This window comes from Gossypium hirsutum, chromosome D11, assembly GCF_007990345.1.
Source record: "Gossypium hirsutum isolate 1008001.06 chromosome D11, Gossypium_hirsutum_v2.1, whole genome shotgun sequence".
Taxonomy (NCBI): domain Eukaryota; kingdom Viridiplantae; phylum Streptophyta; class Magnoliopsida; order Malvales; family Malvaceae; genus Gossypium; species Gossypium hirsutum.
In genome coordinates this window covers 32078612-32095244 of record NC_053447.1, presented here as the reverse complement: position 1 = coordinate 32095244, position 16633 = coordinate 32078612, and the positions used below count along the sequence as shown (strand labels likewise).

At 32.0% G+C, this 16633-nt stretch overlaps 1 protein-coding gene and 1 non-coding gene across 2 annotated transcripts; both read right to left on the bottom strand.

The window, feature by feature from the left end:
• Positions 1-251: 251 nt before the first annotated feature.
• LOC107913399 (mitochondrial uncoupling protein 5) lies at positions 252-2104 on the bottom strand. Its single transcript, XM_016841967.2, has one exon. The coding sequence runs from the start codon at positions 1357-1359 to the stop codon at positions 394-396; it is 966 nt and encodes a 321-aa protein (XP_016697456.2). The 5' UTR covers positions 1360-2104; the 3' UTR covers positions 252-393.
• Positions 2105-3887: 1783 nt separating this feature from the next.
• TRNAS-GCU (transfer RNA serine (anticodon GCU)) lies at positions 3888-3969 on the bottom strand. Its single transcript has one exon. It is a non-coding gene; the product is annotated as a tRNA-Ser (tRNA).
• Between the last annotated feature and the right edge of the window lie 12664 nt (positions 3970-16633).

Below are 16633 nucleotides of genomic sequence, written 5' to 3'. Positions count from 1 at the left end.
ATCCTTGAGTGAGAACTGAAATTTTAAAAATTAGAAAATACAGGAACTAATATCGGAATCAACCATCCAAATATCTCATGCACCCCAGAAGAAGATGCAAATCCACCTCAATTTTGATAAAGACGTTTATGTTTGTTTGCTGAAAAGGCAATAGTGATTAATGAGTTGGACAGCAATAGCATTATTACCCCTATCATGAACCCAAATCAAAATTGAGGTGGATTTGCAGCGACTAATTTACTTACAGTAAGTTTAGAGCAAATATCTCATCTATTGATATCATTATTAGAACAAGAATCACACATCGCGTTTAACATGTAGAACAACATAAAACTGGAAAACAATTAAGTAACTTAAACATTCATTTTCGTCATCGTCTTTGTTATCAATGCCTTAAAAGTCCTTAAGCAACTTCCGGACCTGTTCCAGCGTCACAAACAGCACCACCGTAAATGGTCCCTGTCTCGAGATTGTGGGTATAAACCCTTTATACAAAGCCATCGGCCCTTCCGCCTTCACCGTCTTGATAGCACAATCCAAAGCGCCGGCGTACGGCGGCTTTTGCCCTGCCTCCACCTTCATGTTCATCACCCTTGTTTTTATCACATCAACGGGATTCGACGCCACTGCCGCAACAAACCCGGCTGAAAAGCTCGCTGCCACGTGTGTCCCCAGCCCATCTTTCATCAGCCCGTTTTCCAAAATCATCTCTTTGATCTGATCGTAGGAGGCAAGCTGCGATGCCGTCACCAACATCGCACGATTCACCGTCAGCGATGAGCCGCGCCACAAGGAGGTGACGCCTTCTTGTTTGGTCATGCGAGTGATGGCGTCGACAACGCTGGTATAGTTACGACGTTGAGATACGGGGAGGCGTCCGTCAGCTTGCATTCGCACCATCGCCACGTCGGCTGGGTTCCCAACGGCAGCGCCGATCCCCCCGGCGATTAGCCCGGCGGTGATTTTCCGCGAGAGAGGCATTGTTTTGGTCTCTTTATCAGTCCACTTCTGTTTTAGGATGTCGTAGAGTCCCATGCGGGTGGTGGAATAGAGGGTCTGGCGGAGGACGGTAGCAGAGACGCCAGAAAAAAGAGCAGCGACGCCTTCGGTCCGGAAGATCTTGATCCCGGTGGCCACAGGTCCAACACGCGCCGGCGGAGGAGGCATGTGGATAGCAGAGGAGGTGGTAGTAGTGGTTGTCTGAAAGGCTAAAGCAGGGCGGAGTGCTTGAACAGCCGGATTGGGAACATGGCTTTCACCCTGGAGCTGCATTCGGACTTTGATCAAATCAAGCGGGTGGGTCGAACACCCGGCCACGATTGAGGCTATGCCTCCTTCAACAAAACCCTTCACTCCCATAGCGGCACTCTCAAAGAAGATCTAAACTCAAATATTTAAGAACTTTACCAAAATTTGCTTGCAAATCAACAAGGCAATTACTTTTTTTCAGAAAGGCAATAAAAGGAATTAAAACAAAAAATCAATAGAAGAAAAAGAAAGAGATGAAACTATTAAGACCAGTTGGAATTAGGGTTCATCTCACTGGAAACCAGGAGATGAGAATGGAGACCAAAAGCTATTGAAGAATAGTGGGGAACGTTAGGCCTTTGAGACATATGCCAACCAAGAAAAATCAGCCAATGAATGGGGTGATTTGCTTTGTGGGCAGGGGAACGTATTTATAGCTGCGACGGCGGTGGTCACGTGTTTCGGCTAAGACACATGGGAAATACGGGTGCTGCGGGAAACTTGGAGGGACACTTCTTGGGCCGTCTCTTATTGTATACGCGTTTTTTTGCCTCTGGTCTCTTTCTTTTTTTGTGGGTTTCATCAAAGTCAAAAATATCCCTCCAACATAGGCTGGAGCCCGCCACAGGTCTATCAGGTGGAGGTGGAAGCAAGTCGGCAATTTCAAAATGATTTAGGTTATATATATTTTATATGTAGTTAAGGGTTAACCCTAGAATGCTAAATACCACACATATGCTGAAAATTAATTAGTTAGATAAGTCAGATTTTTTTAAAATTTAAGAAAATATATTATTTTTGAAGAGAGAGTGTGAAATTGGACACAGATTGTTAAATGTTAGTAGTTTTATCTTTCGAGTCCCAAATTTGATTCTTCTTTTACATACATGTTTATTTTTCATTTCACGTTGTTTTAAGTTTTTTTCTTTATTTTTTATCAATATTTTAAATATATTGTTTTAAAAACTTTTATTTTGAATTCATCTTTTTGATTAATAACTTTTTTTATTTATAAAATTAAATAATATTATAAAATATTATTATTTTTAGTAAATATAATTTTTATATGTGAAATATTTATTTTTCAATCTATATCATGAATGTAGTAAATTTTTGTATTATATATTTTTATATGTGTATTTAAAATATTTCATATATAAATATAATGATATTTAAAATAATTAATTGAAATATTTCACATATGAAATATTTGAAATATCATACCCACAAAATAAATGAAAAAACAATAACTTTTGAAATATTTTAATTATATTTAAAATAATTATTTCAATTTAAAATATTAGTTGGAAATTTGAGTAGAGTGAAGTGGATTGGGCGGTCTCACGTTTTTTTCTTCCTTATATGACTTTTGGCTTTATTTGGTTTCTTATTAATTTCATCTGCAAATACGTTCATGCATGGTCTTTGACCACTTAAGGGGTGTCTGGTAGTTTTAGGAAATTCTCTTCAATTTTCTATGGTTGTTTCACTCCTAACTAGTAATTTGATTCATTCTTTTAACTGATTATTTTGAAAACTATCAAATAAAATTAACTGCTTAACAACTAATTAATAAAGCAAATTTTTAGTTCAAAAAGTCGTTTAAACATCGACTGTTAGGTTTTTAGTTACCAATTAATTGTCAACTTATACCCACAAAAGCGATATTTATTGGCAGCTAAATATTTCAATTTAATCCCTTTTGAAGTTAAATATTCAACTAAAACGGTAAAACTACGTTAATATAACCAATTTTTAACTCCATCCTAATTCCTGGCTTTTGCCCCGCAATTTGCGTTACAAAGGAGACGTATCTGTTTTTTTTTTTTTTTTAAAAAACAGCCTTAAGGAACTAATATTATAACGGAGGGACAAAGTCATTAGACGTTTTGACGTGTCGAGCTGTGATAAGAGGATGAGTAATTGCCAATCAGAGGCATAGGCCATCTCTATTTGATGGTTGTCCTTCGACGTGCCTGACTTTTTGAAGGCTGACTTTTCACAAGTGATTAGCGGTCACCCTCTGCTCTTTAAATTAATTATATAATTTAAAGTCAATCAACTTAAATTAAAATTTTTAATAATATGTGATTATTTAATTTATTCACAGTGCATAAAATTATATCTAATAAATTTTTTAATAATTTTATTATAAGTTTTGATTATATTTATTTTTTTAACACAATAATTAAAAGTATTCATAAATAAAAAAAATACATTTTAGCTCACTCAAACTTATATATCCTTTGTCATTTTTAAAGATTGATCAAACACTTTTATAAATTAAACACTCAACTGAATATAAAAAATAACACTTTTGTTTGTTTGAAGGAGGAGTCAGCTGGAGTTAAATTAAGTTTTTAAAAGAATTACTTCTAGTGGAAGGCTCCAAATGAATGTGCTATAACCACCCTTGACTGAGTGGGGTCATTGCATTCCCATTTCAAAGTTGGAACTGGTAAAGTTGATTAATTATGGGGGCTTTTCCGATGGTATAAAGGCCATCCACGTGTACATATGTAATTAAACGTTGACGGAGATGGGGCAAGCCGGTCAGGCATGACCAAGTTGTGGGATCATGTCATCTTGCCTTAGGGTGCTAAAAGTTTGGCAACACTGGAATTCGACAAAACTTTAAACGTCGCCTAAGAGATTCGAACTCTCGCGGGGAAACCCCATGTACTTAGCAGGCACACGCCTTAACCACTCGGCCAAAGCGACGAATACAATTTGACGTCTAATAAAACTTTTATAGCCTTATCAATTAAATGAAATAGCATGAAAATTAAACAGATACATCCGGGAAGGAAAATTACTTATTTAGCCAAAGAAAACCAAGATGAAGTGAAGTATTTAGTTGTAATACAATAATATTAGCTACCAATAAAGGGATTCTGTACAGTTTGGCCCTTCAACTAGTAAATTAATTTAATGCGACACGTTTGTTTTAAAAAGAAATGTTGATTGTGATACTTTCATTGTCATTAAACCTATGGTAGATGAGGGTAGACAAGTTAAATAAAATGGACTATGTGACTGTCATAGCTCTTCCTGGGTTGCACACGTAATCGACTTGATCCAAATTGAAGTAATAAAAATTTTGAATTAGATTTTAGATAAAAACTAACCTTCATTTAATAAAATAACATCAAATTTGATTTTAAATTAAAGATTTATATTGGATTATATAAATAGTAGCATATATGTAAATCCAGCATAGCTTTACGTGTTGATAACTCAAAATTGGTGACCTATAGCCACCAAATTCAAATGGGTTACGGAGGAGGAAGCAATCTCTATTGAAGTGGTCAAGAAAGTATATATATTAAAGCACTTGTGTTTAAATATTACACAAAAATAGGTTATTGGGGGTGAATTGTTTTCATATAAAAATAATTTTTTAATTAAACAATCATTTTTGTTAAGTAACTTGTATCATAGTGCTAGATGTGCTCATCAGAAGGGAAGAGATTGTTGAAGGATCATAGTGTTATATTTGCTGATTATTCATAAAAAATATTACATATTTTTAAAATATAAATACCTTATTGAATGATTTACAAGAACTCCCTTTAAAAAGTTTAAAAGGGAAAACAAAAGTAGAGAGTATGGTCAAATAATGAAAAAGTATATATTCTTCTCCATCTTTTCTTCATTCATTATATAACAACTTTATTCTGTTCCTTCCATTTGTAATTTCTTTTTATCAATTTGTTTGCACGACTGCTATTTTTTTTATAAATTAAAACTATATATATATCAGACATATTGATTGTGGAATAAATGGCATGTTTAATGAGACATGTTCTGGGAAGGGAATTGCATGCATTTTCATTGTGAGAATCGTACGCATCGCTATAGCCCTTGAGCTATCAAAGCAGAGATGGAACATTCATCTGTTCTTATGAAAAAGATGGAACATTGTTGATGAGTGGATTGCGTGAGAATGAAATTCTTTGCTTCAAAAGGTAGCGCGGCTACGCTTTTTGCCATGAAATATTAGCCAACAGCCTATGCTAGGAATTCTTGCACTCCCATTCACCCTCGCTGCCAAGCTGGGAGAAGTACCACATATACCACCCCTCCAACCCCCTTAATTTTGTATATACATATATTCAATATTTTACAAATATAAAGATAAATTTTAATTTTCCAAAATAAATATTATTTAATTTCTCAATTAAATAATTTTTTAACCCAATTATAATTCTGTTAAAGTCATAACAACTTAACCGTAAAAGAATCTATAAGGAAATTAATTCTCAAGTCATTTCTGTACTTAACGAGAATACATTCTTTTGTGAATGCAATCAATTTCTCTTACTTCAACATTTTCATTCATTTCTATTAATTTCTATCAATTTGGTTCTACATGCAATTCATTTATGGTTTCAACGAGCTATCTGAGGGACTAATTGGACATATATAATTAGGGTTCAAATAATTTATAATTAAGTTCCAACTTTTTGTCTATTAATTATAAACTTATTTAGTAACTGTTGAACTAGCTTTATTTGATAAGTTATTTTGATATAACAAACGAAAACATCTTTACATAAAAAATTTGTTTTTGAACAAAGAATTCAAGTATGAATAATATTTCAAAACTTCCAAACATCTTAAAAAATGCTTTAAACACTTAGAATATTCTGACAAAGTTCTAAAAATAAATTTAAACTCTTCAACTTAATTAAAGCAATTTCAAATCAGTTTTAAAACTGCTCCCTATAAGAAGTATTGATGCTTCCCAAAATGAATCGGTACTTGTACAATTTTATTGATATCAAATATGCTCTCTGTTTTGAATAAAAAACTGAATACAAACAATAAGTATCGATACCTTGAAAGTTATATCGATACCTATTGAATTTTATTGATACCAAAAATTTATATCGATACTAATTTTGCATTATGTTTTTCATGATCTTTCAAAATTGATAAAAAAAGTATTGGTACCTATCAAAATATATCAATACCTTTTACCGTGTATCGATAAATCATCTTTTGGTATCGCTGGCAACTAACTTTAACGGTAACTGAATCAGACATTAAATGCTACTGGTATATATACTTGTACAAAAAGTATTGATACTTTTTATTGCAGGTGAATTTAATGATCTGGTATTTTCATCCCAACGACTCTATTTATTTTCTCAACAACCACAACGGTTGGAAATGAATTAGAGGGTATACATATCAGCTTCTACAGGTCCTACAACAAGAAGAAAGAATATTCAAGCTTAAATATCAATCAAAATAACCTTTGTGCCATATATTTACATACTCTTCTTTCAAACACTTGTGAGCCTTATTTGCATTCTTTTGCTCAAGTGTTTTTCATTGTAATTGAGTTTAATTTGCAAACACATCAATCTTGTAAGGATTATTTCTTTGTTTGCTTCTTTATATCTCTTTAAGAGGAGTTGTGTCTTAAGATTTGGGTAGAAATGTTAAAGGAGTTGTAAGTTTAAACCTTATCTTCAAAGGTTGAACAAATTAGTGAATTTGGGAAAATATCTAGTTGTGGAAAGCTAAGGTAGTGGAGTAGGCAATTGAGAAAATATTTAGTTGTGGAAAGCTAAGGTAGTGGAGTAGGCAATTGGGGCCGAACCACTCTATATTCTTGTGTTCATTTTATATCCTTTCTCTCTAGCATCCATAAAATTTTTTTAAAAGCCAATTCACCCCCTCTTGAATTTTCGATTTGATCAATTTAGCTAACAATTGATACCAGAGCTAGTCTCTAAAAGACAATCTAATAACCAAGAGAAGATCCTTGAGGTAGCTCAACTTTCACCTATTCAAACCACATAAGATGACGTCCACTTTCGGCTCCATTTTTCTTAGTGAGTCTTGATCCATTTCTAAACCTCCTTACTTCAATGGTACTAATTATTCTTATTTGAAGACCAGAATGATGTTCGTTCAAGCCAATGATCTCGCTGTATGGGACATCATCATGGATGGTCCATCCATACCTCTCAAGCATGAAGGAGAGCTCTTAGTTCCAAAGAGTAAGAAGGAATGAAACGGGGAAAATAGGAAAAACATACAACTCAACGTCAAGGCCATGTACTCTCTCTTTTGTGCACTTGGTCCGGAAGAATATAATAGGGTATCATTATGTTCCAATGCCAAGGAAATTTAGGACAAATTGGAGGTCACTCATAAGGTACAAACCAAGTCAAGAAATCAAAGGTGAGAACTCTTACCCTTAATTATGATACGTTCATGATGAAGCCTGAAGGGGACATCAACGGTATGTCTGATAAATTCACCATCATCATCAATGAGCTCATATCTTATGGGAAGACCTATCCCAATGAAGAAGTAGTGTGGAAAATGCTTAGAAGATTGTTGATGTTTTGGGATGCCAAAGTTGAAGTAAAAAATTTGGAAACTCTTTCATTAGATGAGTTGATTAGTTATGTTCTCTCTCATGAATTGAGACTCAAAAGAGGGAATAAAGAAGAAGAAAAATTTTAAAAGAAGAAGGTTGGTATTGCCCTCAAATCCACAATAGAAGAAGATGATTCTAGTGACGATGTGGATGAGGATCAAGAGATGACAATATTTGCTAGATGATTCAAGAGGTTTATGAGATCCAATAGAGGTAAGAAGTTTCAAAAGAAAGAAGAACTCAAACTTGAATCTTTTAAGGAGAAGGAACCAATAATATGCCACGAATGCAAGAAACCGGGACATATCAAGTTTGATTGTCTTTAATGGAAGAAGAAGAAAGGAACAAGCAAATTAAAACTCAAGGCTCATGTTACTACTTGCAGCGATGAAGATTCATCGAATAATGGTGATCAATAAGTAGCCAGTCTTTGGCTTATGGCCATAGATGAACCAAAGGTAAATTCTAACTCATCTATTTCAATTTCCCATTCCTTTGATGAGTTACAAGATGTCGATGATGAACTAGGCTTGGAGTTTGAAACTAAGGTTTCAAAATATAAGAAAACTATTTCAAATTTAAAAGATGAAAATAGTTCATTCTCTATGGCCAATCATGAACGTGAAAGTAAAATTCATGACATGAAAGCAATCATAAATCATTTTGAGAAAAAGAAGCAAGACTTGCATAATTTGCTTTCAAAGGTTCATGATGATCATAAAAAACAACTTGATTTGTTTAAGAGTGAAAAAGCTCACTCTAACAAAGTTTTATCAAAATGATTTTTAAGAGGAGAAAGTTCAAAACAAAACTTTGTCAAAACTAACTTTAATTTCTATAAACATAGAGGTCCCCAAATTTTTTACAAAGGATAAATTATTAAAAGTGTATGGGCCCCTAAAGGACTCATAAATACTCAAGATAAAGACATTCTTTCAAAATAGATACCTAAAGGGACTAAAATTATAGGAACTAATGCTTATGGACCCAAAAGAATTTGAGTACCAAAAATCAAAGTTTAATTCTATGTTTGGAGGAAGATGAGGCATTGCTTCAAGGTAGAGGATTCATTCAAAAACTCATGGTACCTTGATAGTGGATGCTTGAAGCACATGACTGGCGAAAAGATCCGCCACATTAAATTGAAGCCAAAAAATGGAGTAGTTACATTTGGTGACAACTCTAACAGACAAGTAGAAGGAAGCAACTCTATTGGTACAAGCTCTTCAATTCTTATTGAAAATGTTCTCTATGTCAACGATCTTAAGTATAATCTACTTAGTATTAGCCAATTGTGTGATAGAGCTCTTAATGTCATTTTTTAGTCTAATAGATGTAAAATAGTTGACATCCTGTCTAATAAGATTATGCTTGTAGGACATAGGATAAGAAATATATATATGGTGCATTTAGATGATTTGCATGATTCACTCATATGCCTTGTTGTTAAAAATGAAAAAAATTCTTTATTATGGTATAGAAAACTAGGATATGCTAGATAAGCATATTGCATAAACTAGCTAAAAATGACCTAGTAAGAGAATTGCCTAAAATTAATTTTGACTTAGATAAAGTTTGCCTAAAAGGATTATTGTATTGATGATAATGATGCATAAAAATTTCAACATAATGATAAATTTGATAACTCGTCCAATGAAAAAAATTCAAGAACAAACACAATATGCTCTAAATGAGCTTACAATAGAGGAGAGGGAAGACACTCATCCAAGAGAGTTCAACTATGTGAAGGATGGTAAGATTTTGGGAGATTCATCCAAAGAGGTAGCTACTAGATCTTCTCTTAGAAGTACTTGTAATTATGTTGCATTTATCTCATGTATTGAGCCTAAAAATATCAAAGATGCATTAAATGATGAATATTTGATATTAGCTATTCAAGAAGAGTTAAATCAATTTGAGAGAAGTAAAGTATGGACCCTATTTGAAAGACCTTGTGATAAATCTATTATAGGTACTAAATGAGATTTAGGAACAAACTAAATGAGAGTGGTAACATAGTGAGAAACAAGGATAGGCTTGTTGCTCAAGGTTACACTCAAGAGGAAGGAATAAATTATGATGAAACTTATGCTCCCTTAGTTAGGATGGAAACCCTTAGAATGCTTTTAGCTTTTGCATGTTTTAATGATTTTAAATTATATCAAATGGATGTAAAAAGTTCTTTTCTAAATGGTTCTATAAATGAAGAAGTATATGTTGAACATTACCCTATTTTAAAGATCCAAAATTTTCAAACCATGTTTTCAAACTTTCAAAAGCTTTATATGGTTTGAAATAAGCTCCTAGAGTTTGGTATGAAAGATTAATAAAATTTTCTTGTTGAAAAAAGCTTTTGTCAAGGGAAGGTTGACACAACACTTTTTATTAAAAGAAAAGACAATGATTTATCAGTAGTTTAAATATATGTTGGTGACATTATTTTTGGTTCTACTAATGATCTACTTTGTCAAGAATTTTCTAAGCTAATGTAAGGTGAATTTCAGATGAGTTTGATGAGAGAACTAAATTTCTTTTTAGGACTCCAAATCAAGTTAAGTATACAATGGAAATGCTCAAGAAGTTTGGGATGAACACTCTCAGTCCTTAAGCTACTCCCATGATCCCTTCTACAAAGCTTGATAAAGATGAGGAAGGTAAATGTGTTGATATAAAGTTATATAGGTCTATGATTGACTCTTTGCTTTATCTTACTGCAAGTGGACCCGATATCATGTTTAGTGCTTGCTTGTGTGCAAGATTTCAATCATGTCCTAAAGAATCACATTTACAAGCCCTTAAGAGAATATTTAGTGATTGTAGTCATAAACCAACTAAAAATTTGACAAAGGCAAGTGCACCTATCAATTAGTAGTATAACTAAGGTGTGCACAGATATCATTCCCACGAAGATTAAAAATACTAGTAATTACCGTCTTTCTATTATTTAACTGACAAATTGAAATAATTGATTAAAAATTAAAATTGACTAATTAAATTAACTAAAGAAAAAGACAAAAAATAAATTAGGAAAATAATTGAGTAAACAACCAAGAATCGAAACAATACCCAGGAAATAATTCACCTAGACTTAATCTATCATTACCAATCTAAATTACATAATTTCTTCATTTAGTATCTTGATTAGTAGAAATCCCTAAATTATGCTAACATCTCTCTCAAGACAAAGAGCAACTGATTCTAGGTTGATTAATTGAAATTTCTTTTTAATTAAAACTCCTATTATCACATTAACTCGGTCAATGGATTCCTTTATTAGATTTGACTTTAATCCAGTAGATTTATGTTTTCATATTTCTAGTCTTACATGCAACTCCACTCAATTATGCTAGATCTACTCTTAAACAGGGTCTATACCTCATCTGATTCAAGCACATCAAACATGGATTAATAATCTAGAAATATTAAACTAAGAATTAAACACACATAATTGAGAATAAGATCCAAGTATTTATTGCTTAAAAACAGAAATCAAATAACAAAATCCATCCTAGGGTTCATTTCTTTTAGGTATTTAGAAAATTAGTTCATAATCGCAAGTAGAAACATCCCAAAGACAATATAACCACAAAAAACAAAGAAACTCATAATAAACTTTAAAGAAATTAAAAGGAGATATTCAATCTTGATAGAAATTTACTTCAGAGTCGGCTTCAATGGCATTTTTCGAGTCATTTTCTTGAGTATTCTCTGACCGCTTGCTCCCCTCTTTTTATATTTGGTATATATAAGTCTTAGAATGCCCAAAAGACCTAAAAATTACGATTTTCTGAGTTTTTGGAGTGCAGTTCATGAAATCTACATAGTCTGGGAAATGACCATGTGGTAGCCCATGTAGCTCCTGAAACTTGCTCTGATTTTTTAGTTTTCGCTTGTTTTTTGCTCCTCTTGCTCCTAAATGCTCTCCTAAGTATAGAAGCATGAATTTAAAGGATTATGAGCATAAAATTCACCATTTTAAATCAAATAATCATCCAAAAATATATTAAGAATGAGGCTAAAACATGTTACTTTTTGCATTTATCATTTAGTTGCCTTAGAAACACTCCAAATTTAGGTCTTTGGTATCCTAGATACTCATCCTTTAGCTTACATGTATTCTTGGATGCAGATTTTGGAGGATGCAAACTAGATAGGAATAGCACCTTCATTACTTGTCAATTCCTAGGCAATATGTTTGTATCATGGTTTTCAAAGAAAAAAATAGTGTTGCATTGTCCACCACAGAAGTAGAATATATTTTTGTCGGTAGTTGTTGTGCTTAAGTTTTACGGAAGACACAACAACTTATGGACTATGAAAATGATGTAGATACCATTCCTATCAAGTGTAACAATACTAGTGCTATTTGTTTCACTGAAAATCCCATCCAACATTCTAGAACTAAGCATATAGAGATTAGACATCATTTTATTAGAGACCATTTCCAAAAAGCAGAAATTGTTCTAGAGTATGTTGAGACCTTAAATCAATTAGCTAATATCTTTACAAAACCATTAGACAAAGAAATATTTGGACACTTAGGAGAGAATTAGGTATTACTACCTTACATTAATTTTGTGTTCAAATGAATTTTTGCACTTTGTTGTTTTCAAAATATTTTATGACTTAAAATTGATTGCTAAAGTAACTATGCATGATTTTATGGCTCCTATATGAAATTAGTTAGGGGGTTAATTGTTGCATGATTAATTTATCTTGATCAATAGTCTATTATAAAATTTTTGAATGCCTTTGAATTAGATCAATTAGACCGTATTTGATTAAAATGTTCAATTTTTGCATACCTCACAATACTTTATGTTTCATATGCATCATACTCAATTTTGGCCTATTCAAGCATATGAACTCATTAGAAATTGTTGTTAAGTCATCCTAAGACACTATAGAACCTGTTAGAACATAAAATTCTTGTTGGGAAATTTTTTTGCACTTTGAAAAACAGTTTCAGCATTTGGTATCAATACCGATACCATTTTATTGATACTTTTTGAAAATATTGATACTCATGGGACTTTTAAGGTACTTGCAGTGTGTTTTTCAACTAATTCACAAAACCCTAAAAACTTTCTTCAAAACTCTCTCAACCTATTCTTAAAAAACTTTAATTTCTGCATATTTTCATTAAAATCTTGACATAAATAAACCTAAATTATCATTTTCTACAAGGATTGTTCAAGTTTGATTTCCAATTTCACAACTTTAAAGCAATTTCGAGGTAATTTTTTTGCTTTCTATTGTGAAAATTGTTGACTTTTTTATTTAATTGTTGATTAGAAATTGTGGTTTTGGGTTGATTTGGAACATATATATATATATGTGTTTTCATGTAGGAGATTGCCTAATTTTAACCAAACTCTTCAAATTTTTCTTTAAACATTTTCCTCACAAAGTGTTTGATAAAATTCTCCAACCAAAATTTTAGATGCTAAAAGGGTCACTCTTGTCTAGTTAGTTAGAATGTCGGTCAGGAAATGCCTTCATTTTGGTCCTTCATATTCTTTTAGTGGTCAACCAAATTCTTTTGATGATTGTTTTAAAGATAACCATGACTTTTACCATTTTAATCAATAATTTTAAAAACAAAAAGTTAATGTTTCTTGCTCCCTTGATATCAAATTTTTAGTCAAAATCAATTTTCTATTTCTTTAAATTTTAACTGAATGGCAATTGACTTTTTAAAATTCATTCACTGACTTATGCTAATGTTGTTCAAGCATTTTATTCAAATGCTAAACTCGAACATGATGAATCTAGTGAGACTATGGTTGCTATAATTTTTTTTTCTTATAAACACTCCTATTCTTCTCACTTAAGAAAATTTTGGTGAATTTTTGAAACTTCCTCCTAAGGGTGAGTCGAATGAGAAAGGCCTTATAATCTGGCATTGAATGTTCGACACTCGTTTACATCCGAGCTAAATGTCCATGATTGCATTTTGCATACATGAAAATTACGTCCTATTTCAAAACATGTCGTTCTTTGATCTACCGACTATTGGTGGATTGATTCTTTTCATAATAATAGGCATTCGGATTTGACTTTGATATTACTTAATAACATTACCAAACATATTCGTTAGAGGCTTGAGAGTAAGCTCTCTTTGCCTTTTGACACGTTCTTGTCATACATTTTTAAATACTTGAACATCCCTACAAATATCAATCCTCCTTTGGCTGTCAAATTTGAAGTTATTAACTTTTTTACATTTCATAGAGCCGATTTTAAAATGGATCCTACTATAAAAAATTGGATTAAATATGTCCATCATGTTCCTCAAGACGATGATGATGAAGAACTTGAAGAAGACTATGATGGCATTCCTCCAGTCCAGCAAGACCTTCCACCGAATTCTTCCTCTACTCAACCATCTACTCAGCTTTTTTCTGACGAAGTGTCTACCGTCATCGTTGGGGCCGTTACTTCATTGACTGAGGAATTTAGGACTTTAAGTACTCGGGTAAATGATGCCTTTTAGCGTGTTAATAATAATGTTAGTGGTCTAGATTCTAGGATGTCTAAGATGGAGGAAAATATTACCTTTCTAATGTCTCAATCCCCTCTTCCTCCACCTCAAGAAGACTAGAATGCATATGTTTCATTTTCTCATGCATTTCACTCATCTTCAATGCACATTTTCTTATCTATATGTTAGAACTTAATGTTTATTTTGGTATCTTAATTGTAGATACTTGTTGGTTTATTTTGATACATCTATGTTAGTTGTTTGGTTTTCCAATTACTTACTCTTTTATTGGACTAACAAAGTCTCTCTCTTAAGCTTTATTTGTTGATTTTTGATAAAACAAAAAGGTGGAGAAAAGAATAGAAAGGTAAATTATTGGTATTTGGTTGATTTTCTTTATGACTAATCTTTTAATGCCAACATCAAGTGACCACTTTCTAATGTCAAATCCTTGTTTCCAAATTTCACAAAAATCAAGTCATTGATTTAAATTGAACTTTAAAAAACGGGAGTAACAAACTCAAAATTATTTTTACCAAAATGTTTTGTTATATCAAAAAGGGGGAGATTATTTAACTAGCTTTATTTGATAAATTATTTTGATATAACAAACAAAACATCTTTAACTAAAAAATTTGTTTTTGAACAAAGAATTCAAAGCATGAATAATATTTCAAAACTTCCAATTATCTTAGAACATGTTTTAAACACTTAGAATATTTTTGACAATGTTCTGAAAATGAATTTAAACTCTTCAACTTAATTCAAACTATTTCAAATCAGTTTTAAAATTTCTCCCTACAAGAAGTATCGATGTTTTCCAAAATGTATTGATACCTGTACAATTTTATTGATACCAATTCTGCTATCTATTTTGAATAAAAAATTAAATACAAACAATAAATATCGATACCTTGAAAATTATATCGATACCAAAAATTTATATCGATACTAATTTTGGATTATGTTTTTCATGATCTTTCAAAATTGACAAAAAAGGTATCAATATATTTTGAACCGTTACCTTTTACCAGGTATCGATAAATCATCTTTTTGTATCCTTGGCAACTAACTTTAATGGTCACTAAATCAGACATTAAATGTTACTGGTATCGATACTCGTACAAAAAGTATCGATATTTTTTGTTGCAGGTGCATTTAATGATCTGGTATTTTCATCCCAACGGCTCTATTTATTTTCTCAACAACCACAACGATTGGAAATGAATTAGAGGTTATAAGTACCAACTTCTAATGGTCCTACAACAAGAAGAAAGAATACTCAAGGTTAAAGATCAATCAAAACAACCTTTGTGCCATATATTTACATACTTTTCTTTCAATCCCTTGTGAGCCTTATTTGCATTCTTTTACTCAAGTGTTTTTCATTGTAAATGAGCTTAGTTTGCAAACACATCAATTTTGAAAGGATTATTTCTTATTTTCTTTTTTGCATCTCTTTGGGAGGAGTTGTGTCTTAAGATTTGGGTCGAAATCTTAAACGAGTTGTAAGGTTAAACCGTGTCCTCAAAGGTTGAACAAATTAGTGAATTTGGGAAAATACTTAGTTGTGGAAAGCTAAGGTAGTGGAGTAGGCAATTGGGGCCGAACCACTCTAAATTCTTGTGTTCATTTTCTATCATTTCTCTCTAGTATCCATAATCTTTTTTTTAAAAGCTAATTCAACCCCCTCTCGGCATTTTCGGTTTGATCAATTAAACTAACAGTAACGAAGTCACTCCACTAAAGTATCATGACTAAGCTCTCGATTATTATATACCATTATGAAAACTACTTAATAAGTGCTCGTCCAATGACCTTACCTTTAGCGTGTTACTCTAATAGGATATCCTTAATCCCTTTGGGATAAATCCAGTCTTCCAATATGATCATATTTTTATCTCATGTTAATCATTATATCTTCCTTCATGAAAATTAATTACTATGAAATAGTAATCAAGATATTTATCGCAAAAACAAATGACCTGTGACCATGCTTACTTTTCATTTATCATGTAATGCCGATAAAAGGATATCATTTATCTTTTAGTTGGGCTATGAATTCCACTATTATGGAATAACGCTACATACAGTAGAAGTTGTATACACAACGTACCATGTTTTAATTATTTATTTATTTGAACTCAGACTTTATAACACGTAGGTTTCCGGAAGTGTACACAGTCTTTATCAAGTAATAAGTAAGTAAAAAGAGTTATCGTCTCCACAGGGACTCTGCTTAAATCAAATTACTATACATAAGTTAGTTAAGGAAAACACAATAATATTGAGTGATAGATGTTAAATTAAATTAATTAACTAAATGCAAGTTAACATAAATGGAAATGTAATAAAATGCAAGGTGATGTTTTAGCAGTAATTTCACGAGTTAACAAACAATAACATGAATAAGCTAGAATAATTACAACATTTGACTCAATTCATTTTTCATCATGTTTAACAATGTTCCGGAAAAATTCCATGGCAACTCGATATTTCAT

Bases quoted from the DNA above. Each gene is read 5' to 3' on its own strand.
- LOC107913399 (XM_016841967.2), bottom strand. From the start codon at position 1,359: ATGGGAGTGAAGGGTTTTGTTGAAGGAGGCATAGCCTCAATCGTGGCC.